The 27,954-nt window shown below is 49.6% G+C and overlaps 2 protein-coding genes across 4 annotated transcripts; one reads left to right on the top strand and one right to left on the bottom strand.

The window, feature by feature from the left end:
• Positions 1-4,103: 4,103 nt before the first annotated feature.
• Positions 4,104-9,735, top strand: mmp19 (matrix metallopeptidase 19). The gene is made up of 9 exons (XM_056605833.1): positions 4,104-4,426; positions 4,503-4,588; positions 4,765-4,895; positions 5,354-5,566; positions 5,903-6,148; positions 7,532-7,651; positions 8,083-8,247; positions 8,330-8,457; positions 8,837-9,735. The coding sequence occupies exons 1-9, from the start codon at positions 4,331-4,333 to the stop codon at positions 9,065-9,067; spliced, it is 1,416 nt and encodes a 471-aa protein (XP_056461808.1). The 5' UTR covers positions 4,104-4,330; the 3' UTR covers positions 9,068-9,735.
• A 1,434-nt stretch (positions 9,736-11,169) lies between these two features.
• On the bottom strand, positions 11,170-27,717 carry LOC130402497 (transmembrane protein 198-like). 3 transcript variants are annotated; one of them, XM_056606686.1, is made up of 6 exons: positions 27,074-27,717; positions 26,476-26,991; positions 13,706-13,964; positions 12,172-12,747; positions 11,480-11,628; positions 11,170-11,319 (listed from the first exon to the last, which is right to left on the bottom strand). In XM_056606686.1, the coding sequence occupies exons 3-6, from the start codon at positions 13,857-13,859 to the stop codon at positions 11,170-11,172; spliced, it is 1,029 nt and encodes a 342-aa protein (XP_056462661.1). In that variant the 5' UTR covers positions 13,860-13,964; positions 26,476-26,991; positions 27,074-27,717. The 3 variants fall into 3 exon arrangements, with proteins under 3 accessions (XP_056462661.1, XP_056462660.1, XP_056462662.1); XM_056606685.1 differs by having other exon boundaries at positions 26,476-27,717; XM_056606687.1 differs by having other exon boundaries at positions 11,173-11,319; positions 11,551-11,628; positions 26,476-27,717.
• Positions 27,718-27,954: the final 237 nt, after the last annotated feature.

Here is a 27,954-nt window from a genome sequence, read left to right as displayed (position 1 = left end):
TGTTTTGTTCTTTTATTTGGCAACACTCGATTCCTGACACCCAGTTGCATGTCTTGTGGTATCACACTTGTTTTGTTTTTTATGTCCACTGATCCCCCGGTAAGACCCTTTTCATCCTCTGTTGTTTCCAGTCCATCGTTAGTCACCAACAACACGCTCGTTCAATTATCCATAACCCACACATTTCACATCCGTTACCAACCCTACCGCCCCGAGACAGCGGGGCGGCAACATACTGGTAGATACCTGCATTCATACCTTCATTAAGTACTGGTAAATACCTGCATTCTTAATAAGGTACTGGTTAATCCCATTTCTACCCCTTACCCCTTCCCCTTACCCCTCCCCCTTGTTTTGAAGGGGTAAGGGGAAGGGGTAAGGGATGGAAATGGGATTGGGTTTTAGGCCCAATCCCATTTCTCCCCCTTTCCCTTACCCCTTCAAAACAAGGGGGAGGGGTAAGGGGTAGAAATGGGATTGGGCCTAAACCAGCCCAAGGTCATCTATCAGCCTTTACAATAACTGGTCTTCCAACACCCCCACCCTGCGCCCTTGGTTGGAGTAGCCCGGTTAAAGTCCCTTTAGGTGGGGGGCAGAATTGTCCTTGCTACAACCTGGATTCTTCAAAATTTGAATGCAAATTTCAATTCTAAAATGTTAAATTATACACTAACACAGTGGATGAATTTTGGATTAATTGACTTTTTACAATAATGTCGGATAGTGTATTGTATGGTGATCATGTGAACATAAGTCTATGCATTGATAAATTAAGAAAATTAATTGTTTTGTATTAACTAGTAAACTTGGTTGAGAAGCAGGGGAGTTTGCTCTGCTCTCATTTTCATCCTCATTCTATCTTCTCCTCTCTCTCCTCCTCTCCTATCCTGTTCTCTTCTCTCCTCCTCTCCTCTCCTATCCTGTTCTCTTCTCCCTTCCTCTCCTATCCTGTTCTCTTCTCTTCTCCCCTCCTCTCCTCTCCTATCCTGTTCTCATCTCTTCTCTTCTCCCCTCCTCTCCTATCCTGTTCTCATCTCTTCTCTTCTCCCCTCCTCTCCTATCCTGTTCTCATCTCTTCTCTTCTCCCCTCCTATCCTGTTCTATTCTCCTCCTCTCCTCTCCTCCTCTCTCTGTATTTGATATATCTCAATACCTCAAAAAAATGAATCATACTTTATAATAACATTATAATGTGGGCTTCACCCAGACCCACGTCACGGCCCCCCTCCTCAGGGGGGGCTGGTCAGACCCGCTCCGGGAGCTGCGTGGGTTGAAGAGCCCCGAGAGGAACCCGGCTCCACCTCGTCCGACCCCGAGATCATGAGAAACACATCAGCGCACTCACCAGTCTCAGGGCAGACGCACCAGCCTCATCACAGACGCACCAGCCTCATCACAGACGCACCAGCCTCATCACAGACTCACCAGCCTCATCACAGACTCACCAGCCTCATCACAGACGCACCAGCCTCATCACAGACTCACCAGCCTCATCACAGACTCACCAGCCTCATCACAGACTCACCAGTCTCAGCGCAGACGCACCAGCCTCATCACAGACTCACCAGCCTCATCACAGACTCACCAGCCTCATCACAGACGCACCAGCCTCATCACAGACTCACCAGCCTCATCACAGACTCACCAGCATCATCACAGACGCACCAGCCTCATCACAGACTCACCAGCCTCATCACAGACTCACCAGCCTCATCACAGACTCTGCGGCTGCAGTGGGTTTGTGCGTGTGTGAGAACGAGCTGTTTAAGGACCCTGGGGAGGTGGGGGACAGATGGGCTGCAAGGGCTTCTCAGATCGTCCCAAGAAACAGAATGGATGATTAGCGATAGATGATATGTACAGGGCCCTTATAAAAGGTATGCATTTGATACCACCGCAGTCAACAACCTCATGATGCAGGCACTGCTTGAGCGATCGATGCAATACGTGTTTTTCTGTGTTGCAAGCTGTAAATGTTGCAAGTACCACTGAGAACACTTCCCAAATCCATTGTTTCTTTCCCTCTAGGGATTATTCATTACTTAATAAATGTGGTGGAATGACGGAGGACAGGAAGTGTGGCTGAAGGGTTCCTGTAAATAAACCCAGCTGGCAGGAAGGGAGATGGGATGACCCATCAACAGTCACATGCCAAGAAAAGGAAATCCGTGTTTAGCAAAAGTCCAAATATAAAAGGAGGGTTATCAGGGAGTGAGGATTCACACTTGACTGCATGGATTTAATGGAGCAGTAATCTGTTGATAAGCATGTTTACATTTTGCTACATGCAAACTAGTTCCTCTAAAAAGTGCACTAGAATAGATGAAATGACGCCTCCATTTACTGCTATGACTGTTGAAATGATTTGATGTTCAAATCTTCTTTCTCTACTGACTCATAGATGATGACTGTGTGTGTGTGTGTGTGTGTGTGTGTGTGTGTGTGTGTGTGTGTGTGTGTGTGTGTGTGTGTGTGTGTGTGTGTGTGTGTGTGTGTGTGTGTGTGTTTACCAGCGTCTAGTTATTTGGTACCGTGTATCGTGAGAATTTACTGCTTTATTGTTGCAGACTAAACTCATTCCATGTGTCAATGAGAGGCTCATTATGCAGTATATTGGTTCTGTATACTGATTCAGTCTGTGGACACAAAGTCCACAAAAAAGAGTTATTGCTGTAGCCTACTCAGATCACTATATGGCTCTTTGGGACGTCAGAATATTTTAAAGGAGGCAACATCAACTCAGCAACGACACAATGTTCAACATTAAATACTCTTGGATAAATTCACTGCTGCTCAAATACCAAAACCACTGCATAACATCTGGCTCTCAGTATAGATTAGCTTGTGATCCAACATTGAACTGACAGATAGCTGGACTACCCATACAACAGGTCAAAGAAGCTGAGCTTCAAGGTCTATGGCTTGACTGCTCAATCTCTGAGTCCAATCATATCTGCCTTATCAAAGATATCAAAGATATATTATCGGAGATAGAAGAGGTTCCAGGGTTGGCAGAGCTGTTTGAATCACCAGGAAATGGGTTCCTTCAGACCTCGTTGTTGAGCCAGATCCTTGAATCATCAGTGTCATCTGGATCATGGTTCGCTAGTTCGATCGTCTGATCAGATGGAAACCGCTGATAGCTTCAGTTGTCTCACCATAGAGCTTTTGGCCTGGTTCTGGACTGGTTGTAACTTGCTGTTCTGGGCCCATGAGGCTGGCACCCATACCCGTCTCTAACGGCCCCCTGTAGATAAAAGACTCTTTCATACAGTTACATAAACAGCGTTTGGTCAGCGTTTGTTTACAGTTAACTTATATCTCCAAACTCCGAGTGGCCAGCAGGGGGCAGTAACACCTCCTTTCAAACGGATTATTGGAAGAAGACTCAAGAATATACAGGAATACTATACAGACCGTTTATTATGGAAAACTAAAGAATAAACTCAAACTGTCCCTTGACCATCGTTACATTTGCTTGTACGCTGTTTTCTGGTTCATATCTGGTGAATTACATTGTTTTGGATGTGTTTGGCTATTAATGTCCTTATTTTCATTTTAGTGTTGGTGTTGTTTTAATTTAACTGTGTTTCGTTTGTGTCGTCTATGGTTTGGTTTAATTTGTAGATTTGTTTTACTTCCTTTGTTTTGTCTGTCCGTTTCTTTCGTTATCACTGTTGGCCTGTTTTATGGTTCTGGACCCCAGGAGGTCTGGTTGGTCTGTGGGTCAGCGGGGGGCTTTGATAACACAAATCTGAAGATCAACGTTTGCTTTTGTAAACGCAAATCGAGTCAAATTCAGTCAGTTGGACATGGTGGGAGGACTGTGGTTTGTCCTGCTAGATAAACAAATTCATATTAAACAATAAGTGTATTTTCTGTAAGTTAAGACTGCTTAGGCTGCACCACTCGGTGTTGATTACAATGTTTAGTGGAGGGCTTTGAGCTCAGAGGCATCTTTTTTTTAATAACAGAAACATATGTAATAACCGCCACAAACCATGTCGAACAACGTCTCTAAAAGCTTGTTATGGGTTCTGAATCACCAAAAACCCTCATCACCGCCTAATGTTTACATCGTTCGTAAAGCGGAAGGAGGACTACCAGCTGACTGCGTCCCTCCTCATTCCCCAGGGGTGCATCATCTTGACTCATCCTCTGGCCAACTCCAGGAACCGCCGCTTGTTCTGCAGCCTGCCAGGAGTACAAGAGGAACGATCACCCGCTCCACTCACTAAGAAAACAACCGAGGAGAACCGATCACCAGCTCCACTCACTAGAGCTCCAACCGAGGAGAACCGATCAAAAGCTCATCTCACTAGAACGTCAGATGGAAACTTTACGGCCACTGGCGCTGTTGGTCGCCGCTTTGTTTTACGCGAATTCGGCTTCATTGGAGCGATGGCCTGAACTAGAAGAAGCAAAGGTAGGCTGACCTGGAGCGGACTCGATTGCATGACTGCAGATCAAGCTTTATCTCATGTCTGCCTTTTACCTTCCAGGAATATCTAACCAAATACGGCTACTTGAAAAACGGCACCGACCTCCTGGACGCGTCCCACCTCAGGGATGTGATCGAGGCTCTGAGGTAACGGGACCAAACCAAACGCACACATGTTGTACACATCAGACGACAGCAAAGCGTGATGCTGTCCCACGGACTGTTATTGAGGGAGTAGGTGGATAAACCAAACGGAGTATACACAGGACTGTTCACCTTTTGCCGGAGCTTAAACCTGTTAAACTTGTGAACGTCCCATGCAGAGTGTTCCAACGGGTGAGCGACGTACCCATCACCGGGGAGGTGGACCCCGCCACCCTGGACGCGATGAGGGCGCCCCGCTGTGGCAACGAGGACCCCTTCAACAAGAAGACGCTCAAATACAGGATCCTGAGTGAGACCTCATATCTTCTTCGTCAGTTTGAATCATTACTTCAGGTCGATAGAAAAAAAAAGAAAAAAAAGATGAATTTATATATTTATAATCAGTCAACTTATAATCAATCAACAATCAACTTTCGCAGCAGTCCACTTAAATAAAAAAATATATATATTTTTTGAATGACACATGGTACCCGTTGCTGAGACCAGAGTTAAAGGGGTGAATGACACCAGGGGTGGGTGTGCTGAGCCATTACAGGCAGCTTGAAAATCGGACTTCATCCATCACAAGTGGGCGTGTCCACCTCAATGTACGCTGGATAGATCAGCAACATTTTCTACAGTCTACTGGGTAGGCTTGTAGAATAGGTGGACACGCCCACAACCAAAGTCACACCTGGTGATATAATATCCTCCTCTTAACTAACCAAACGTGCTCCGTCTTTCTCCTGCTCGCATTCTCAACGTCAGGTCGCTGGCGCAAGAAGAGCCTGACCTACCGCCTGTACAACTACACCCCGGACATGACGAGGGCCGCCGTCCAGAGCGCCATCAAGGCCGCCTTCAAGTACTGGAGCGACGTGACCCCGTTGACCTTCAGGGAGGTCACCTACACCAGGGCCGACATTAGGATACTGTTCCACAGGAACGACAACTTGTGTGATATCCCCTTCGACGGTCGCGGTGAGGAATCCGGCTACAAGCACTTGAACTTAAAGATAGTACTTAGCATTGTGTAGCATCTTAGCGGACTATCTTTGTTAAGGAGTGGGTTAGCCTAGCGATTGTGAGTGCTTGGCACTTGGTTCTATGAACATCCTTACGGTACCGACAGCGATATATTGTTGTTTCTCTGTCTTGTGACAAATGTACTTGTTGTAAGTTGCTTTGGATAAAAGCGTCTGCTAAAATGCCCTAAAATGTAAATGTAAATGTACCAGCATCAGTGTCAAATCACCCAGATGTATATTGACTATGACATCACAAACCTTTTCTTTGTGTCATCGATGTCCCTCCCAGGCGGAGTGCTCGCTCACGCTAAAGAACCAGAATACGGTGTCGTCCATTTTGACGAGGCCGAGTTCTGGACAGAGGGCAGGTACTACGGCACCAATCTGCGCATCGTCGCCGCCCACGAGATAGGCCACGCCCTTGGCCTAGGCCATTCCCAGTACAGCCAGGCTGTGATGGGCGCCCGGTACAACGGCTACCGGACCAACTTCAGACTGCACCACGACGATGTGAAGGGCATCCAGTTCCTGTATGGTGAGTGGGTCAAGCAGCCCTACTGTGTGTTCATCCCCTAGCCCTACCCTGTCTTACTGGGTAGGGCTCAGTCACCGTATAGCAGGGATGGGCAACTTTCATGATAAAGAGGGCCACATTTTTCATCATAACCATCGGAGGGTCACATGACTGCACACTTCAACTTAACGTGAGCTGAGAGAAGCTACACAATTTTGAATTTGGTAGATATGATTTCCTGTATTCTGGTGCATTTGGGGGATGGCCACTACCTAAAAAATCATCCAGAATCATAACCTATGTACGGTATGTTAATTGAACCAACATACATTCATTTCATGTTTTCCATGCTCAAACAGCCACATGAATGGTCAGTATTTTTATCAGTGCAAAGGGCTCACATACATCATCATTCAATGAAGTCAAAAAACTGAAAAACAGTGGCCCAACATTAAGTGCAACAACTCAATGAACTCAAACCCAACAAGCAGTTGTAGTAGTTGTAATGGCGACTTGAGTGGATATCTTTAATGACTGATATCGCTTCTAAGCAAACTAGACGCATGGGTTTGCCTTCGAATTCTATGAATTCTTCGCATCTTTCTTGACCGAGTTTTCTGTAACTCGATCAATTATTATTATTCTTTTTTTTTATTATTATTATTATTCTTTTTTATTATGTGCGGGCCTGACTGAGTGAGGATGCGGGCCGCACTGAGTGAGGATGCGGGCCGCCAGTTGCCCATCCCTGCCGTATAGGGACAGGAACAGTGGTTCTCAAACTTTTTTTGAGAATCACTGATTCTCAGGGCATCCAAAAGTTCTCACAATTTTTCTACTAGTGTACCCCCTCTCAGATATGTTATCAGTTTCAGTACCCCCTTCACGGGCACAAGCCTTTTTCTTTTTAAGAATACACTAAATATTGAGAAACATGGGCCTGTGCTTTGTGCAACTGTTGACTAATTTCTCCCCACATAAGATGCCCAACGCCAGGTGAGGGTCAGAGCATGTAGAGGTGAATCCCATTCAAATATATCCCTCCTGAAACTGACCAAACTTTCGTTGTTTTAGTTGAATGCAGGAATACCCCCTGCAGTTCTCCAAAGTACCCCTAGGGGTATGCGCTCCCCCATTTCAGAACCACTGCTATAGAGTTTAAACCTACCCTGTCTCACTGAAGGGCCGCCCTAACCTGTCTCACTGCCCTATCCTGTCTCACTGAAGGGCATAATCCCAACTGGACTAGACGAGTATTTGTAGTCCTACTATTATAAGGACGGAAAATCTTGTCATTTAATAAATGTCTGATTTAGTAAATGTCTATGTCCGTCTTCTCAAAGGGGCGGTACGATTCAAGATATGTCGATGCACCCTAACATTTGACTCCTCCTCTGTGTGAAGGCTCAAAGCCCCCAAAGGGGTTGGAGTCAGCCAATCATCTGCCGCTCCCAGGGGACCCAACCAGCGGCCCCGAGCAGGTTCCCGACCCCTGCACAGCCCGACTGGACGCCGTCATGCTGGGTAAGACAGCAGTAGATGTTATCGTAGTTATGAACACCAGCTTCTTTCTTCACTTCAGTCATGAGCACCACCCTGTAGCTCTGAAAGTAGAGATGTTCCGATAAATCTTTTTTCCTTCCCGGTACGACAGTAATGTATAGTCAATATATTTTTTCAGAACTACATCATTTACATTTCTAATCTATAATTACAATAAAACATTTGTGTTATTTTGATCTCTAACAAACTCATCACAACACCGCACCTGTTTGTGATGTTCGATGCCTTTGTAGTAAATCACTAACGTGATGATATTGGATCGGCGCATAGACTCGCGTACTCGTCAATACCCGATTCTTTAGGCAGTATCGGAGGAATGTTTGACACTGGTATCGGTATCGGAACTCTGAAGCACCTCCAGACCTGTGAAGCTCCTGCCCTCCCACCCTCAGGTCCCTGGAATAAGACGTTTGCCTTCAGCGGTGAGCACGTGTGGACCGTGTCGGACCAGGGCCACAACAAACCCCTGAGGATACACACGCTGTGGAAGGAACTCCCGGGGAACCTGAGTGCTGTGGTCTACTCCCAGAGGACAAAGAAGGCCTATTTCCTCAAAGGTAGGACCCTTGGGACCCGGTCCGGACCCCCGCCGGTCTCATCAGGGACCCCTACCCTAACGCGGTCTGTGTTTGTCTCCAGGCAGGACGTTGTGGAAGTACAGTGACTTCGTGCTAGAACGGGGGTACCCCAAACAGATGACCCGTCTCCCCGCAGACATAGACGCAGCGTTGTACCTGGAGAGGAACAAGAAGCTGGTCTTCATCAAGGTAGGGGAGCTGCACTATACACCATACACACCATACTCCATCTGCTGCCCCATACACCAATCAGTGGTGTATACTGCCTCTCTATCAGTCACAAAATACTATCTCTCTATCAGTCACCAAGTACTGTCTCTCTATCAGTCACCAAGTACTGTCTCTCTATCAGTCACAAAATTCTGTCTCATCAATCACCAAGTACTGTCTCTCTATCAATCGCAAAATATTGTCCCTCTATCAGTCACACACTGTGTCAAATGACGGTCTCTCCATCAGTCACATACTGTGTACAATTATGGTCTCTCTATCAGTCACATACTGTGTAAAATACTGCCACTATCAGTCACATAATTGACGGCCTCTCTTCTCCCTTGCCCCCCTGCAGGGTGCCCAGTTCTGGCAGTGGGACGAGCTGCAATACAACAACCTGACCTACTACCCCAAGCCCCTCTCCATGCTCTTTAGCGGGGTGCCCGCCAGCCCGGACGCAGCCCTCACCTGGACCAATGGGAAGGTGTTCTTCTTCAAGGGCGACGACTACTGGCGGTTGAACGACATCCTGAGTGTGGACAGAGGCTACCCACAGAGCACAGCCACGCGCTGGATGCGTTGCTAGGGTTGACCAGCAGGTGGCAGCAAAGGCCGGGACGTTCCTCGCGAAATGTGCATGAAAAAATAAGTCTTTACCAACTTACACTGAAGCGTGCTTCACTGAATAACACATCGTGAGAAAGTATATTCTCAGATGAAAAGCCTGACGTTATGCTGGGAATTGTCTACCAAAAACCATGCATAGAACATTGTACGACCCTGCACAAAATGCAGAATATTTCATAGTTTCATTCTTTTCTAAAAAGTGTGTATGTTCATCTGTGTGTGTGTGTGTGTGTGTGTGTGTGTGTGTGTGTGTGTGTGTGTGTGTGTGTGTGTGTGTGTGTGTGTGTGTGTGTGTGTGTGTGTGTGTGTGTGTGTGTGTGTGTGTGTGTGTGTGTGTGTACGTGTCTGTGTACGTGTCTGTGTACGTGTCTGTGTACGTGTCTGTGTACGTGTCTGTGTGCGTGTGTCCTTTAACGACCTCAGGGAAGCATCGGAGTCTTGGGTCGGTCTGTGCAGCAGATGTTCTGCAAGGGCCTCTAAGCTCCGCCCACTAAGCCCCGCCCACTCACTGATCCCCTATATTGGTGCTTCTTCGTGATCGCTTTTTACTTTTCTACTGTTTTTCAATGAGTGCCCTCTGGTGTTTTTCTTTTAATAAATACCTGAAAAATAAACCTGCCATAGTATTTAATATCCTCAAAAACATTATTTGAGTCATCAGCATTCGGTATGCCGTCACCTTGTGCACGAAACCATGAAGTCTTGAGGTGCGCAACAGTTAATCCTGTAGAATCAGCTGATCCGACGTTACACACGATAAACTACTTTTGGTCTCCTCTTAGTCATGCGTCGGGTATGCCTGCTCAATAACATCTCAGGCACCATGGCAACAGGAACTCCTCCCTCTGGTCCTGGTCTGAGGGAGACAGCCGAAGCCCGCCAGACTCTGGCGTCGCTAGGCGACCAGGGTAGCGAAAACAGAGGCTGCTTCGCAGTCCGAGCTCTGACTCAGTGTTTCGTATTTCATCCAAGACATTTATTTGACTTTGAAAAACTCTATCAACAATTCTGTACACATGAATCTGACATGAAAAGGACTCACTCCTGCTCAATAACTCACCCACGCATACACACATAATGCGATTATCACAATCTACGAATGAAGAGCAAAACGTTTTCTGAGGTTGTCGTGTTTCTTCCTTTTTCCTTATTGCGCACGGTGTCGGGGCGTGAGATGACCGAACGTTCTGAGTCCAGGGGTTTGGGTTCGACCGATAACGGCCCCTCCACTCAGACATTAAGAACTAGCAAAACACATCTACATTTACCTATTCATACTCACCTATTCCTCTCTCAATCTAGAAATATTTTAAAAGATAGAAACTCCCAGTAAGACAGGATCAGAGAGACGGGTTGTCCACAACTTCCATTAAGACACGGCCAATGAGACAGGGTCAGTGAGACAGTTTGTCCACAACTTCCAATAAGACAGGGTCAGTGAGACAGGGTCAGTGAGACAGGTTGTTCACAACTTCCAATAAGACAGGGTCAGTGAGACAGGGTCAGTGAGACAGGGTCAGGGAGACAGGGTCAGTGTGACAGGTTGTCCAGAGTGAATAACTTGAGGAATCGGTTCCATAACGTTCTTCATCGCCCCTCACTATAAAACCTGTTCCATCATCAGGTAAAGAAAGATGGGAGCTGGGTTAGTATCTACCTCTAATGTCATGTCCCCTCTACCCCCCCCCCCCTCGTCCCTCTCCTTCAGTCTCTCTCCCTCTCTCTCCCCTTCAGTGTCTCTCTCCCTCTCTCTCTCCTTCAGTGTCTCTCTCCCTCTCTCCTTTAGTGGTTCTGAAGTGTGTCCAACAGACTCTCTCTCCCTTCCCGCCCTTTAGTCCAGGTGATGGGGCGGGGCGGGGGGGGGGTGTTGGTGTTGGCGATGGGGGGTAGGGTTGCGGTGGGGGGGGGGGTCAGGACCCCTCAGACCCGGACCACAGGGGGGTTGGGGGTGGTGAGGGGCCAGATTGGGGGGGGTCTTCAAACCCGGACCACGTGGGTTGGTGGTGGGGGTGGGGGCGTGGCGGGGGCCCGGTGGGTGGGGGGGGGGGTGGGGGGGGGGGGTCAGACCCGCACCACGGGGGTGGTGGCGGTGAGGGGGGCGGTGGAGCCCGTGTCGTAGTCCATGTCGATCATGCTGTGGTTGGTGGCCCCCAGGCTGCTATGGGATGTCCCGGTACCGCTTTGCCGGTCCCGCAGACTTTGCAGGTAACTCTGGAGGGGGGGGAGACAACAGGGAGACAAGGGGGGAGACAAGGGTTAGGGCGCGCGGGACAGGACGTCCTCAATGTGCTCCGGGGTCTACGGCAACGCTGGCTGAAGGGGGGGCTGGGGGGGGCTGGGGGGGGCTGGGGGGGGGGGGTCTGAGACTGACCGGCGCCAGCAGGTCCCCGGCGTAACGTTTGACCGGGGGGGCTTTGCGGCGGTACGTTCCTTCCTGCCCACCTGTCTGCTGCCGCTTCCTCGCCTCCTTCTCCCGGATCCGCATCAGCTGCACGCGCTTCTGCCGGCGGCTGATCACCACTAGGGGGCGGCAGAGAGAGGGAGGCTCAGTGAGGCAGCGGGCAGCACGTTCAATGACGCTCGCGTTTAGCATTTACAACTACATCGAGGGCATTACGTTTTTTTATCTTACGATACTTACAACGGTTCACACACACACACACACACACACTCACACACTGATGGCGGAGACTGCCGTTTAAGACGACAGCCGGCCCGTCGGGAGCAGTTAGGTTTAAGCGTCTTGCTCAGAGACGCCTCGACACGCGAACTAGCAACCTTCCGGTGCCAAGTCAAACCGCTCTACCTCCTGAGCAAAGCCGACCCTTTAACTTCATTTCCACTACTTCTATTGTAGTTCTTTCGTTTTTATTATTTTAAAACACTGCAGTTCTGCTGCTGTGACTCCCGTTCCCGATGGGGATAACAAAGTAATCTCAAATTATCTTACATTTTCTAAATTAAATCCAATCTTCGAACATATGAGCCGTCACAACCCAACAACGATCATCATCATCAAACCCCCCCCAAACAGAGCCCGCCCCGCCCCGTTCGCCCTCTGACCTTCGGTGTGCGAGTACCCCGCGTCGGTCAGCTTCCACTGCACCAGCACGCCCATCAGGCTGAGCAGCGGCCACACCCCCAGCACCACCCAGCTGTACCAGCACAGAGGCGGGCCGGGCGCCAGCCGCAGCACGCCGTACGCGTGCAGCGTCAGCGTCAGCGTCTCCACAAAGTAGTCGGCGCACACCGTCATGATGGCGGCGCCGAACACGGCCGTGGACAGCACCGTCAGGGGCTTCTGCCACTGCAGCGTCAGCACCGAGAACAGCATGCCGGTGCCCAGCAGGGAGCCCAGGGGCACCCACACCGTGGTGGGCGCGACAAACTGCTGCGCCGCCAGCAGGCCGGCCAGAGCCAGCAGCAGGCCCAGGAGCAGGCCGGTCATGAAGAGGCCCACGCTGCGCACCAGCATGGTCACCAGGCCGCACAGCAGGCCTATGCCCAGGCCGATGCCCGCCGAGGCCTCCACGCTCAGCTGGGTGTCCAGCACCCGCTCCTTGTGGCACAGCAGGAAGATGATGACCGAGCCGAACATCAGACCCGACAGGAACATCACCGCCTTGAAGCAGCGGTAGCCTGGAGGGGGGAGGGGGGGGGGGGGGGGGGGGGGAGAGGGGAGGTAGGGGTGAGGAGAGAGGAGGAGGAGGAGATTGGAGATGAGAAAGGGAGGAGGAGAAGGGGAAAGGAGGAGAGGGCGAGATGGGCGTTGGGGGAGGAGGAGAGGAGAGGGGGGAAAAGGAGGAGAGGCGAGAGTAGGAGATGAGGAGAGGAGAGGGGGTGGGGAGAGGAGAGGCGAGAGTAGGAGATGAGGAGAGGAGGAGAGAGGAGGAGGAGGAGAGGCGAGAGTAGGAGATGAGGAGAGGAGAGGGGGTGGGGAGAGGAGAGGAGGAGAGAGTGTTATGGTTATGGCGAGGTGTGGGACGGGGGAGTCTTGGGAAGCTCTTGAGAGCATGAAGTGGTCAACTTACAGAGTCAACACAGCCGTGAGAGACTGTATGTCGTGTGTGTGCAGTTCACAATAATAAAACACACAAATATCAGTCGAACCAAGGATCGTCTCGCTGTGTTAAAACCAACATTGCACTCTTTGCAATGATATATGCATTACAATGCATCATACTGGAACTCATGCAGGGACAATTCATAATCGTTAAGCAAGGATGTCTGGGCTCAATGTAGGTTTTGCTAGCTTTAAACAAGTCAAACACACAGTTCATTGAACATCTGTTGAGTTCAACCCAGGCTGCGTCCTTTAACAGAGACACCGGCCAACACTAGACCATCAGTCCTTTAACAGAGACACACCGGCCAACACTAGACCATCAGTCCTTTAACAGAGAAACCGGCTAACACTAGACCATCCGGCTCTAATGGCCGCCCTGTAACATAAGCTCATAGAGATGTTGTGTTTCAGAGTATGCTCAGAATGGGCAGATGCTCTTTATGGGGCCTCATGTCCCCCGGTTCGGCGCTCCCCGGGCTCCCAGCCAGCGGGGTGTGTGTGTGTTGCGGGGGGGGGGTGTGTGGTCCTCACCGAAGAAGCAGTAGATGATCCCGAACAGGCAGCACATGGAGCAGATGACCGCCGGGATGACCTCGTAGTTCCTCTCGGGCTCCAGGCTGCAGACGTCCACCTCCGCCACGCCGGCCCCAGACCCCTCCAGACCGGGCCCCGTGGGGTCTGCCATGCTGGGGCGTGGATCAGGGAGGGGGGTGGGGGGGGGGGTGTTGAGGGGAGGATGTGGTTCCAACTGGCGATGAGGGCTTTATCTGAAATCCATCCGGTTCGCCGGCTGCGGAGACGGAGAGCGTTGGGGACGGACGTCAGACGGATGTTTTGGGTTCATCAACGTTTTTAACGACGGTTTTGGATTAAGTTTTGAGGGCAAAATTAAACGAGGTACTCTGGTTACTGCCTCTGTTAGGAATGCCGTTTTTTTTCCCCTCCTTCTTTTCACACGGTCTTCACAAAACAGGGCTTGGTGTTTCCCAGACACAGAACCGCCCTGCGAGGGTCGGGGTACCCGGGGCTGAGAGGGAGGTGTGAAAGCTGCATGTCAACTGGGACTTCTCCCTGGTTACGCGCGCGCACGCACGCACGCACACGCACACACACACACACACGCACACACACACACACACACACACACACACACACACACACACACACACACACACACACACACACACACACACACACACACACACACACACACACACACACACACACACACACACACACACACGGGAGTATAGGCAAGTCCACATCTCATGGATCACAAGGTGGTTCTCATTTCTTTTCTCAAACCCCTTACCAGGTGGGGTCATAGGTCATGACCCCACCTGGTAACCCCCCCTAACCTGTGACACCAGGAGCCCGGGGGGGGGGGGGGGGGGGGGGGGGGGGGGGTAGCGATGGCTTCCCCACGGTGGGTCTTCCTGACAACTATTCCGTTTTTTCCGCCCGCAGCGGTTCAGCGGTTCAGCGGTTGAACGCGTGGTCGGCGCCTCCAGCTGACGGGGTTGTTTGTGCTTCCTAACCGACACGCAGAACCCGTCGGACACGTTGGAAGACGTTCAGAGAGGCCTCCCACAGACAGCCCTGGGGGGGGGTTTGGGACTAGGCTGGGCTAGACTACTACGCCAGACTACTACGCAGGTCTACTACGCAGGAACATTACTACTACATTACTACTACCGTACTACTATGCCGCACTACTATTCTGGACCGCTAGGCCGGACCACTAGGCTAGACCCCTACCCTGGACCCCAACCCTAGACCACTACCTTAGACTACTACCCTAGACTACTACCTTAGACTACTACCTTAGACTACTACCTTAGACTACTACCTTAGACTACTACCCTAGACTACTACCTTAGACTACTACCCTAGACTACTACCCTAGACTACTACCTTAGACTACTACCCGCCTAGACTACTACCTTGGACTACTACCCTAGACTACTACCTTAGACTACTACCCTAGACTACTACCCTAGACTACTACCCTAGACTACTACCTTAGACTACTACCCTAGACTACTACCCTAGACTACTACCTTAGACTACTACCCTAGACTACTACCTTAGACTACTACCCTAGACTACTACCTTAGACTACTACCCTAGACTACTACCCTAGACTACTACCTTAGACTACTACCCGCCTAGACTACTGCCTTAGACTACTACCCTAGACTACTACCTTAGACTACTACCCGCCTAGACTACTACCTTGGACTACTACCCTAGACTACTACCTTAGACTACTACCCTAGACTACTACCCTAGACTACTACCCTAGACTACTACCTTAGACTACTACCCTAGACTACTACCCTAGACTACTACCTTAGACTACTACCCTAGACTACTACCCTAGACTACTACCCTAGACTACTACCTTAGACTACTACCCTAGACTACTACCTTAGACTACTACCCTAGACTACTACCTTAGACTACTACCCTAGACTACTACCTTGGACTACTAACCTAGACTACTACCTTAGACTACTACGCAGGACCACTATGCCGTACTAACTAATAGGCTGGACCACTAAGCTAGACTACTACGATGGAGTACTACCCTAGACCATAACCCTAGACCACTACCCTAGACAACTGGGCTGGAGTACTACTCTGGAGTACTACTCTGGAGTACTATGAGCTCCACGTCAGCTCTCGGCTCTCTCCTACATGAGCTCACCAGAAGCCCGGCTCAGATTACAAACCCCCTCCGCCCTGGTCCGGTCAACAACAGACTCTCCCCCCTTCTCTCCCTCTTCTCCCCCTCTTCTCCCCCTCACAGACCTCTGTGCGGGGCCCTTCTCATGTATGGATGAACCCGTCCCCCGTGTCTCCTGAGAGGAGAGGAGAGAGGCCACCACTGCCGTGCGTGTGTGTCTCTCGCTCCACAACACGCGGACACGTAGCGCCGACGGAGCCCGCCTCCACATGGAAAGAGTGAGGAGGCACCGCCGCCCTGCCTGCTCCGATAGTCTCCTTCCTCTGTCTGCTATCACTTCTTCTTCTTCTTCTGCTGCTGCTGCAGAACACCGAGAGCAGACGCTGGTCTGGGGGGGGGTTTCCCGGTAACCCTTTCACAATAAGGGGACATGGATCAACCATGGGTGCACATCAGTTAACGCGGCTAGAAGCGTTACCTAACAATTAACTAACAGGGAATTAAGAGTTAACTTATGGTCTATTTACCATAATCCAACATTAGCTTGTTAGTTTAGGGGTTAGGGGTGGGATTAGGGTTAACCTTAGCACTATTAAATACTGTAAACATGAACACCATTAGTAAACAACAAAACCATTAGTAAATGATTACTCGACTATCACTTAACTGTTAATGTTGTTTACACGTTGTTTAACGATGATTACGGCATTAACTAATGCTAATGAGTGTACCCTTATTGTGCGTTACCGTGGTTTCACATTCAAAAGGGCTTTCAATCCCTCCTCTATAGAGCCACTCACGGGGAAGGATTGTGAAATAAAGCCCTCGGGCCTACCCATAAACGTTACAGAACACTGGATTATTCTCATCTGGAGTCATTCTAATAACAGGTCTGAAACCCTAAAACGGCACAACATGTCAAGGCTGAAATTGCACAAAGTACCCTTCGAGCCAAACAGCATATTTTTAACGGTCTTTACTCCGACCAGAAAATCAGCGAGGCCCGAGAGACATGTTTACACAATCAGGCCCACGGTATAATCTTCATGCGAGACTCCGACCAGCAGAAGAGGAGGAGGAGGAAGCGAGCGCCGTGGGACAAAAACAGCCCCCGCATAATGGAGGAGTACGCCGGCTAACTTTAGAGCCAAAGGGTTCCCTCCTCTCTCATCGGCCCTCTCTGCCCCCAGAGCCCGACCACAGCTCCGGCTCCAGGGAGGCCTCATGTTTGGACCCTTCTGTCCGCTGGGGGCCACCTGGCCGGGGGCCCCCGGCTCAAACACCTGTGCTGCCGGCCAGCTGGCCCTGAGGTCATTTGCAAAGCCGTCTGCGGGCAGATGGATGCCTCTTCACAGGGCGCAGTTCAGAGCCCAGTGCTCCTCTCCCCTCTTTATGGCAGTCAAATGACCCTTTGTTATTTAAATCGTTCGTCAGGGCTCGTTTTCATTTCTCCACGGAGGGAATTGGAGGACTCTAAGCGCTGGCTACTTGTTAATGGCTTTAGAGTCGTACTGCCGCCTAGCATTGAGTTACAGCCTTCTCTTTGAGCTGCTAAACCGGGACATTGTCCCAAGGAGCGATGTAAACTAGTATGTTGTACTTCTACAAGGGGGCCAGGACTGCTCCAGTGATCGTTTCGTTGGAGCGTGAGGGGAGCAGCAAATCAAACCCTCTGCCCCCCCATCTCCAAAACAGGAAGGGAAGATCATGTTGCTAATCCTGCTCCATTGTTGATCTAGTTTACGCCATGGGTCCTACTGTAGGGTAGTCCAAACAGCCCCGGTGAAGCAGCATTGTGATGAATAAACCCGTTCCAACACAGGGAACGAGTCCATCCTCTAGTGTTCACCACAGTTCCCAACGTGTTGTGAGTCAACAGCTCAATCTCCCCAGTAGGATCCATTAGGATCCATTCGGTCGACTGAGATGTTTGCCGTCACCACAGGCGATGAGAAACCCTTTCCCTAAACAGGGACCCGGGGAAGCTCCGAGAGCCGACGGTTTCCAAGGCGCCGTGTGTGTGTGTGTGTGCATGCTTGATGTCGGCGGCCCTCGGCGGGTCACAGTGGTGTCCTCTGTCTGCGAGGACTGGAGGTCCGTGCCTCGCGAGGAGAATGGAGCCATTATGGGGCCCGAACAAAGACCCGATGCCTGACCCCCCCCCCCCCCCCCCTGGCACCCAGAGAGGGTCGCGCCGGGGGAGAGACGGGCCGCGCAGTGAGGGCCAGGGGGGGGGGGGGGGGGGGGGCCCGGCTCCCTGGGCCGCGGCCTGGGAAGGACGCCGCGGCGCCTCCGCGTGCTCGTGGGGGACGGAGCGCTTAGGGGAACAGAGACGTCTGCGTCGTGGCGTCACGGCGGTTCCCAGGCCGACTGCTCGACTGCTTAAGAAGCAGACGTCGCCCTGGCAACGCACAACAATGCCCTCGGACAAAGTCCGGCGAAGGGTCTTTGTTCCGCGGTACGAACGGCGGGTTCAGCAGAGGAGCGAGAAGGTTTGGGGGGGGGCTCGGGTCCCCAACGACCATGCTGGGTTTAATCAAAGGCATTATCGTTGATTAAACGCATTATAGTTGATCAAACACATTGTCGTTGATTAAATACGTCATCGTTAATCAAACACATTATCGTTTAGCAAACGCATAATCGTTTATCGAACTCGTTATCAATTATCAAACACATTATATCGTTTATCAAACGCATTATCGGTTATCAAACGCATTATCGGTTATCAAACGCATTATCGTTTACCAGACGCATTACCGTTTATCAAATCTATTATCGGCTGTTATATGGCCGTTACATACGAGGGGGGGGGGGGACCGAACCGGCCTGACGAGTTCCCCACATAGCTTGTTTACGGGTGTGTGTGTGGGTGTGTGTGTGGACCAACACCAGCTGAACCAAGAAGCCTGAGACCTTGCAGATGTCCTGGCTGCGTGCTGCCGGCATGCTGAGGGCCAGCCGTTGGGGTCCACCCACCCACCCACCCCCCCCCACACACACACACACACACCACACACACACACACACACACACACACACACACACACACACACACACACACACACACACACACACACACACACACACACACACACACACACACACACACTTACAAAAATCGTTTGTGTTCTCCCGTGGCGCTCAGCTGAACCTACAGGGACTCGTCTGCTGTCACGCTTCAAACGGAGTAGCTGCTCGCCACTTCCTCTGCTGCGCCGCAGGGTAGCGGCGCCACAGGAAGTGGAGCTCATCAGGACCGCGTGCTGCAGCGGGCACTTCCTGTCGGGCCACATCGCTAACGCAGCAGCGACCTGGTGGCTTCCTGGCTGTCCGACGACAATACTCAGAATACTATATATGTCACGCTCAGTGTTGCGTACTTATGTATCATAGCCTACTCAGTGTTGTGCAAGTTCACCCTCCACAAGAGCCAGCTCAAAGATCAGTTCACACAGACTAAAAGTTAACTCGTTCACGTTCATAGCTAACAATTAAAAAATTTAACCAAGTTCATCGTCACGGAAAATTAACAGTAACTTTCTTCTTTTTATTATTCTATTATATTCTTATCAGTAGAACCTCCTCCTCCCCATCCACCCCCAGGCCCCCAATCACTGCCCACTGCCCAAACTCAATGAATCACTGTGTACTACTGTAGAATCAAGATTACTTTAAAAGCCAAGAAAAAACAATGCAAGAGTATGTTTCACCACTTAAACAATGAGTAATATGATGCAGAAAGTGCAAAACCAAACCAATTAATTTACAAAATGTTTGTCTTGGGTGGAGGAGCCCTGCTCAAGGCCTTACCCTTCTTGTGAATGATCGTCATTAAGTATTTACACAAATATTTTGCCAGACCGGTCGGGCACTTCAATTCGATACGTCTTTTTAATTTGTTGCCGATGACGTGCAGACTCGTAACTTCAGACCCGGAGGGAACCATTTGCATTTAGACGTTTGATTTAAACCGTTCAAATCTGTGCTTGTTTGATCATAAACTTCTTTCAAGTATTCATATGACCTGTTGGCTTCAGCGGTAGCTACGTTGTTGTTCTTCTTTTTTTTAAAGCCATGCTGGCAGCCGGTTACAGTGAATCATCAGGTGCCTGTAAACTGCGTGAGCGCTGTTCACTATCGCGCGCGCCTCGGAGAGTGAACGACGCTCGCCTACACGACGAGTGGCTGCCGACGTTCTGGTCACGTTCAGGTCACCGCCACCCTTTTACCGCGTTCATGCACAGACACTGATCAAACTTATCTTGTATATCATACTATACTATGATTTAATAGGAAAAGACAGTTATCTATCCTGGCTCTAATCAATACTTTTAAATCAAACCAAAGAAAGGATATAAGCTGTACAGAGGAAGCTTCTCAAGCTTCTGAACACAGACCCAATGCTCAGATCAGACCAACCCTCAGTTGAAAAGAGTCCTTCTCATGTGAAGACATGCCAACAGGATCTTCACTAATGGCCCCGATCAACTGCCGGTTTGATATTTGAATGCCCTCCATGATGCCCTCATTAGTGATGTAACAACAACATGGCAGGGAGGGTGCAGGACTGAATAACCAACGACCAAAGCCTGGAACCCTGACCTCTTCATAGACCGAAACTTAAAGAACCCTGAACTGAGAGAACCCTGAACTGAGAGAACGCTGTCCTGAGAGAACCCTGAACTGAGAGAACGCTGTCCTGAGAGAACGCTGTCCTGAGAGAACGCTGTCCTGAGAGAACGCTGACCTGAGAGAACGCTGACCTGAGAGAACCCTGAACTGAGAGAACCCTGAACTGAGAGAACCCCGCCCTGAGAGAACGCTGTCCTGAGAGAACCCTGAACTGAGAGAACCCCGCCCTGAGCCTCAGGTCCTGACCTTCCAGACGTACTTCCAGGCCCTGGTGACCCTCGTTTAGGGACGTGGGCCCCTAAACGAGGTGAACCTCTCTATCCGTAGCAGTCTTTCCGTTCACTGGGTATACCGTACTTGAATGCGTTTCACAGCAAATCACTCTTTTGATACTAGTCTATATCAAAAGAGTGCTCATCATATTGAAATGGGCTAACTATTACTACTATACATCAGGTTTTGCAGCAATAATTAAATATTATTCGCATTGTGTGCTAGTTTGAATTTGTGGCCTGGTGCATTGCATGCGCTTCCTGGAAAATATTAAAATACTGGGCAAGCAGGAGGCATGATGTGTTGCGTTTCCAGCAATCAGGGCAGATCCAGAAACAGAGAGGGATCTTTTACATGAATGCATTAGGCACCGTCAGTAAGACTTATGACACTTGGCATCTGATGAGAAAATTGCATTTCAGACAGAGGATAGGCCTCCTGCCTCAGGCCTGACTGTATAAATACATGCAGACCGATTATAGGCTTTAAAAGAAAGGTATCATACTGAATATTACCTTTTTCATGAAACTAATCGGAACTGAGCCGGTTTCTTCGCTCTCTGGTCTAAACGGTGGATTTGTGTTGTTTTGAAACCTCTACAGACACTTATGTAAAGTTGACTGCTGCGGGCCTAGTTTGTGTTCCCAATCACAGATCCTTCAGACTTTAGAGGGTAATCTAAAGTCTGAGAGACTAGGTTACTTTAAATGGAGGCGTCAAACTGATTTGTCAACACACAGACAGCTTTTAAAAATAATGTGCGTCTCTGGTCTGAACCTGTCTATGGTTCAAACCCTGAATCTAGGTCACGCCAAATAAATGACCATATCGGGTGTCGCTATAGGGTATGGATTTCCTCTGCATCTGTCACGATAAGATTTGCAAGTCTCTAAATGACATATGCATCGTAACACAACACCCGGAACGTAGCTCCTCTCATCCCCTCGCGTTAAACCTTCCTTCACCTGAGGGGGGGGGGGGGGGGGGGGGGTTCACCAGTTGCCACTAGGTGAACCCATTCCCCGTACACAACAAAGATGGCATTGTGTAACATCTTATCCTAGCTAAGTACAATTTTTAAGTCCCTGGACGGAGTAGAACATAAAATACTTGTGTAAGAGGGTGTTTTGGGGGCCTATGCAGAGTCTAGGTGAACTCTGAACAAGTGAGCCTTGAGTCTTATGAACATCTACCTAGGGCTGGCAATTCATTGAATCTCAATCTCGATTTCGATTTTAGCGTCAAACGATCACAAAACTAATATAATCGAGTTTTAGATTATTATTATTATTTATTTATTTTTATTTATTTTTATTAAATGTTTTATAGAAAGTGCAGAACAGCTGGATACATATCCGTGCATCATTTTAGATTTGACCATTTTCTTTTTGATCATTTATTGATCGTGTATTTCTCGCGTGTAAGTAAGTTCTCAGTTACAAATTGTTTTTGGGAGAGACATGTTGAATAAATACATTATGCTTTCAAACTCAAAAGTTTGAATAACCTTGATTTCAATATAGACCAAAATAATCGTGATTATGATTTTATCCATAATCGAGCAGCCCAACATCTGCCCTCTAAGTATGAGCAGGAGCAACTCGTCCAAATTAGAGGACAATCAACATGGGGGCGGCATATATGTAAGGTAGAGTGGGTTGGCTGGTAACCGGAAGGTTGCTAGTTCGATCCCCGGCTCCTCCTAGCTGAGAGTGTCGAGGTGTCCCTGAGCGAGACGCTCTCCCTGACTGCTCCCGTCGAGCTGGCTGTCGCCTTTCATGGCGGACACCGCCGTCGGTGTGTGATTGTGTGCATGAATGGGTGAATGTATAAATGCAGTCCATTTACCATGACCGGTGAAGCTTTGGCTGACATTGAGGAAAGAACAGAGCGGAACAACAGAGGGCGGTAGGGGGGGGGCGGTCTCGCACCACCACCACCACCGGCGAGGAACCCAAACAAGGTAAACCAGGAGTCTACAGGTGGTCAGAAATACACGACGGCCCGCCAACGGCAAAATCTGAGGCTAACTTGATTGGTTGAAGAGATATTTGTAATGTAGAAACGGACACACAAACTGAGGCTTCAAGAAGCACAATTAGACGGAAATGGGAAAAATGGGTTCTTTACAGGACTCAAAATGAAGACATTGGATTGGAACAATAACTAAGAGATAATTACATCCTCAGGATGCAAAAGTAAAAAAGGCACTTCTCAGGCAGTTTGATTTAGCGATTAGCTTTTCGTTTATTTCTCTTGCCAACTTCTATCTGTATGTATGGTATCAAGTTGCTGCAACTGTCATGTTAATGTGAAAAAACTCTCTATAAAGTTCTAAGTGATTTCGTTTTTTGAGAAATGCACGGCGTCAGATTCACACCTACCAGACTCATAATGGATCGAAACCCAAATAAGCTGTCGGGTGAAACGGAGAATTCAGTGAACTCACGGCGACCGAAAAAGCCCAGAGCCGCTCGGCATTAGCAGTCGCCTCATAATCCCCTGGATCCATGATTAGAGAGCTGATGGGGAACAATAGGGGCCTTTCAACACAGAGCCGTTGGGCGATGCTCACAGAAAAAAGGCAGAAAATTACAGTCAGTTAAAGACCGGCTGCACAATGAGTCTGTTTCAAGAGGGTCACATGCCTCATTCTGCATGCTGGGACAGACACACAGGGAAACACTGGGAAACACACACACACACACACACACACACACACACACACACACACACACACACACACCACAAACACACACACAACACACACACACACACACACACACACACACACACACACACACACACACACACACACAGGTGTCGGTCTCCATTGCGGTGCTCATCAGTATTCAGAACGCTGGTTGAGGCGCAGTAAGTAAACTGTGTGGGGGGGGCAGGGTGAGCTGTGTGTGGGGGGGCAGGGTGAGCTGTGTGTGTGTGGGGGGGGGGGGGGGGCAGAGGGTGAGACGGAGGGTGAGCTGTGTGTGTGGGTGTGTGTGTGTGTGTGTGTGTGTGTGTGTGTGTGTGTATGGGGAGGGTGAGATTCAGGGTGAGCTATGTGTTTGTATGTGTGTGTGGGGGGGGGGCAAGGGGAGACGCAGGGTGAGCTGTGTGTTTGTATGTGTGTGTGTGTGTGGGGGGGGGGGGGGGGGGTGCAGGGTGAGGCGCAGGGTGAGATGTGGCGGGGCGGGGGGGGGGGGGCGTTTAGCTCTGCAGGGGCGTCCCAAAGACCCCCTGGTCTGGACGGCCCTCGTGGGGGCTTGGGGTGAATCAGGATGGACCGCACGGGAACGAAGCTAGAGGGTTCCAGAGTGCAGGAAGGCGAAAGAAGTGACTTTTAACCCCCTATTATTTATGGCCACTCTTCAAGGGCTCTTGAAGGGCCCCCCCCCCCCCCCCCATCATATTTATTAGTCATTGTTGTTGTTGTTTATGTTTTTAATGCTGTTTCATGTCCTCATGTATAATTGTTGGGATGTACTGCAAGAAAATATTCCGTGCAAACGGACGATTAAGTATCTTATCTTATCTCATCTAGCCGAGTGACAAAACCGGCTCACTGAGATACGTGAGCAAAATGCAAATGTCATCGACGGTGACGAACTCTCTGCTCACACCATTCGTCACTCGCGGGAGGTGCCGAGCGTCGCGTTGGTGTCAGCGTAAGTCGAATCAAAGAAGGGACAAACATCTTGACTAAAGACATGAAGTGAAACGGGGGGGGGAGGGGTCTTCAGGCTCCAGCGGGCCGTGTCGTATCGCAGGGCTCCAGTAATAGATCCCCTGTGTTGGCTATTGAATGATACTCCTAGCATCAGCTCGGAGCCGTTCCATCTGTGACTAATGAGGCTTCCATACTGTAGTAGACCAACCCCCCCCGCCCCCCCACCTTATGTTCTTCATCATCCAAGACATTCTCAACACCGGCCTTCTCCTTCCTAAACAAACTGAACCAAACTCCTCAACGATGACCAGTTTGGTCTTCCCCCCTCGTTTGTCTAATTGCCAACCTCCCACTGTGTTCCCTATACGGCCGACATCCTGGAGAGCAGGAGCAGAAGCAGCAGGTGACCTCTGACCTCTGACGGTGTAGCAATGTGCCGAGCTGGAACAGGTCGGATCGTCTTACGACTCGATTCCATCGGACTCTGAAGAGGAACGATACCTTCTCTGGGTAGGAGGAAATGGGGGAGATGTGTGGAGCGACTTACTCATCACCGTTTGAATCTCGTTGCTTTGGAAGAGTTCTCGTAAACATAGAGACACGACTACACTATTTGGATTATACAGCGCCACACAAAACCCGTAACTGCTCCTCAACAACAAACCGATGGGAGGGGAAAAACAAGCTTTGTAAATAAACCCCTCATGCTTTTATACCTCGCTTTTCTATCCAGTGGCCACTCAAAGTGCGTTACAATATTGCCTCACATTCACCCATTCATGCGCACATTCGCTCACCCACGGCGGACTCAACCATGCAAGGGGACAGCCAGCTCGTCAAGAGCAGTGAGGGTGAGGTGTCTTGCTCAGGGACACCTCGACACCCGGGACACCGGGGCCGGGGATCGAACTGGAAGCCCTCCGGTTGCCAGACACCCACTCGACCTCCTGAGCCACATGCCGCCCCTAATGTTCTGTTCATTGGACCAGAAAGATTAAAAAAACGTCTGCATTTCACACATTTGATTTAACAACATTGAATTGATGCTACAGCACGTTAAGGAAACTTTTTTTTGAAGTGACACACACACGCGTCACGATGTAGATTAGATCCACTCATGCGTAGGGGTATACTTGTGTGTACACGCACGTTCACTGAAGTATACCGCGCCAACACACACATGGATCAATGTCAAAAAGGTGAGCCAACAGTTGCTCCTCCACTTCTCACATCCGTCCCCTCTCCCCCCTGCCAGAGCAGGGCTGGGTTTCCTGGGCCGTTTCCCAGGGACAGCACATCTGGCTCCCGCTAGCAGAATAGCGTTTAGCTCCAGTGGATGGGGGGTGCAGGGGAGCAGAGTAACTACAGACTAGGACTCCAAGCCTATCATCACAACAGAAATAGACCGTCTCTCCCACTCTGGAGGACAGCGGAGATCAGAGAAAGGATTTGGGGGTTTGCTTCACAGTGAGATACTAAAGAAGTCAAACACAGGACAAGAAATGTATAGGAAATATTAATGAGCCACATATGACCATCGACCACCACACATATACTGTCTTCCTATGTAAACTGTTAACTAGACTTTATGCATGAGGGGAACCCTTGCATGCTGCCAAGTCAGTAATCACTAGATTAACGCATTGTGAGGGGTCTGGTGGGAACCAACACGGTTCAGTGCATAAAGGAGTTGTTGATTTCAAACCGGGAGAGATGAGCGGCATTGTTTTCTCAATGAGGATACTATGACATCACGCCACGCCGTGTGTAGACGTTCGCCAACAGAGTTATCATTTTATTCTCTCGACTTTGGGTGGGACCGTACAATCAATTATAAATATATCCACGTCAGTGAATAAAGCGTATTGCTGCATGACTTAAATGGAAAACAGTCGATTCGTCGTCATTGTCGCCACAAGGACTAGAAATCCCAAAAGTTTCTAGAGGGGGGGGGAAAGCGTCCTCGTTTTCTTGGGGACAGTCTGAAGACCAACACTACGAAAAACTTGTGAGGTATGATGAATCGTTTTAACTCACCCGTGAGCCAAGGGTCGGCGGCGTCCTACTGCAGAACGCACCGCGGTTCAGAGACACAAGAGCGGCGGTGGGCTCCAGGCAGGACCGGGTGGGCTCCAGCCGGACGAGCTCTCCTCTGTGGACTCGGGGGGCCCCGACCGCTCATCTGACACGGTCGAAATCTCTAATCCAGAGTATTGATCCAGATCCCTCCAGCGCACTGCCCGTCTCTCCTCGCTGCAGGGCTGAGCTCGGCTCTAAACTCTTCTTCAAAGCCGAGGAGCTCGAACCGACGAACACGTTGTCAACAAGTACAGGCTCCCCGCCCTGAACCGGTCGGGACTACCGGGCTAGACTGACGCTTCCCTTCCTTCATAAGGTAGAGCTGTGGGAGGCTATGGGTGGCTGTGGGAGGCTGTGGGATCGGCTATTGGATCAGCAATGGGAGGCTTCTCAACTTTTCTCTTCTCTCCCCCTGTCCCATCCGTATGGGCCCCTCCTCCAGATGTCTGTGTCTCCACGTTACGACACACCACACTGCTTAGGTCATCAATGATGTGTTCAAATAAGATCAAATAAAGTTGTATTTTTACTTTGAATAAAGTTGTATTTTTTTTACCTTAAGTCCCCGAGTAGCGCCTTCCCAAGAAAGATGAAATGGACGTTGTTTCTGTAGCATTCATATTATTTACATTAATAAACAAATATTTCACATCTTTAAATTATCTTGTTCTTTCCTGAATAATAATATGTGATGAATTGTAACTTTGTGAATTGTAATAGTGTTCCTTTCAATTTTTAAACTTCAAACCAATCAAATGTATCATAGTGACATCATTGTTGTTGTTCAACACGTCTTCACAACGCTGATATTGATGAAGAGGGCCCTCAAATCATACTTCACTTCAAATCCATCCCTAAACCTCAATCTCAACTCATGGGTATAATCGACTCGAGGTCGATTATACCCATGAGTTAAAGACACACAGACTAATGTAACATGATCTACTGCCAACGCCGTGCATTGTCAACGGACGTTTGAGGGAACCACCAACGTGTTGCGACATGCTCCAGGTTCGAGTCTCCTTTTGTTTTCCTCATAATAAACTTCCGTCTCTTAGAATAGCTCACATCCCCAGTCGTGACACTTTGGATTCACACATCTCTACTCTTCTCTCTGCTTCACCAAACGCTGTGACCGGAAGTCAATAACATGGTCCACATGTGAAGATCCCCCCCAAAACAGGAAGTCACAAACATGATCCACATGTGTAGACCCCCCCCCCCCAACAGGAAGTCACTAACATGGTCCACATGTGTAGACCCCCGCCCCCCGCACAGTTGGAGAGAGTGGGTCTGAGTGCAGTGATGTAAACATGAAGGGCCCCGGGGCAGAACTCATGATCAAACCAAACACATGAGCCTGTGAATAAAGTTAAAGCCTTTATGATGTACTGTCCCGCAGCACTGGAACAATACTGGAAAAATACACCTAAATAG

Source organism: Gadus chalcogrammus, chromosome 13 (genome assembly GCF_026213295.1).
Source record: "Gadus chalcogrammus isolate NIFS_2021 chromosome 13, NIFS_Gcha_1.0, whole genome shotgun sequence".
Classification (NCBI taxonomy): Eukaryota; Metazoa; Chordata; class Actinopteri; order Gadiformes; family Gadidae; genus Gadus; species Gadus chalcogrammus.
Note: the sequence above shows the minus strand (reverse complement) of the source record. Positions and strands in the feature narration are given on the sequence as shown.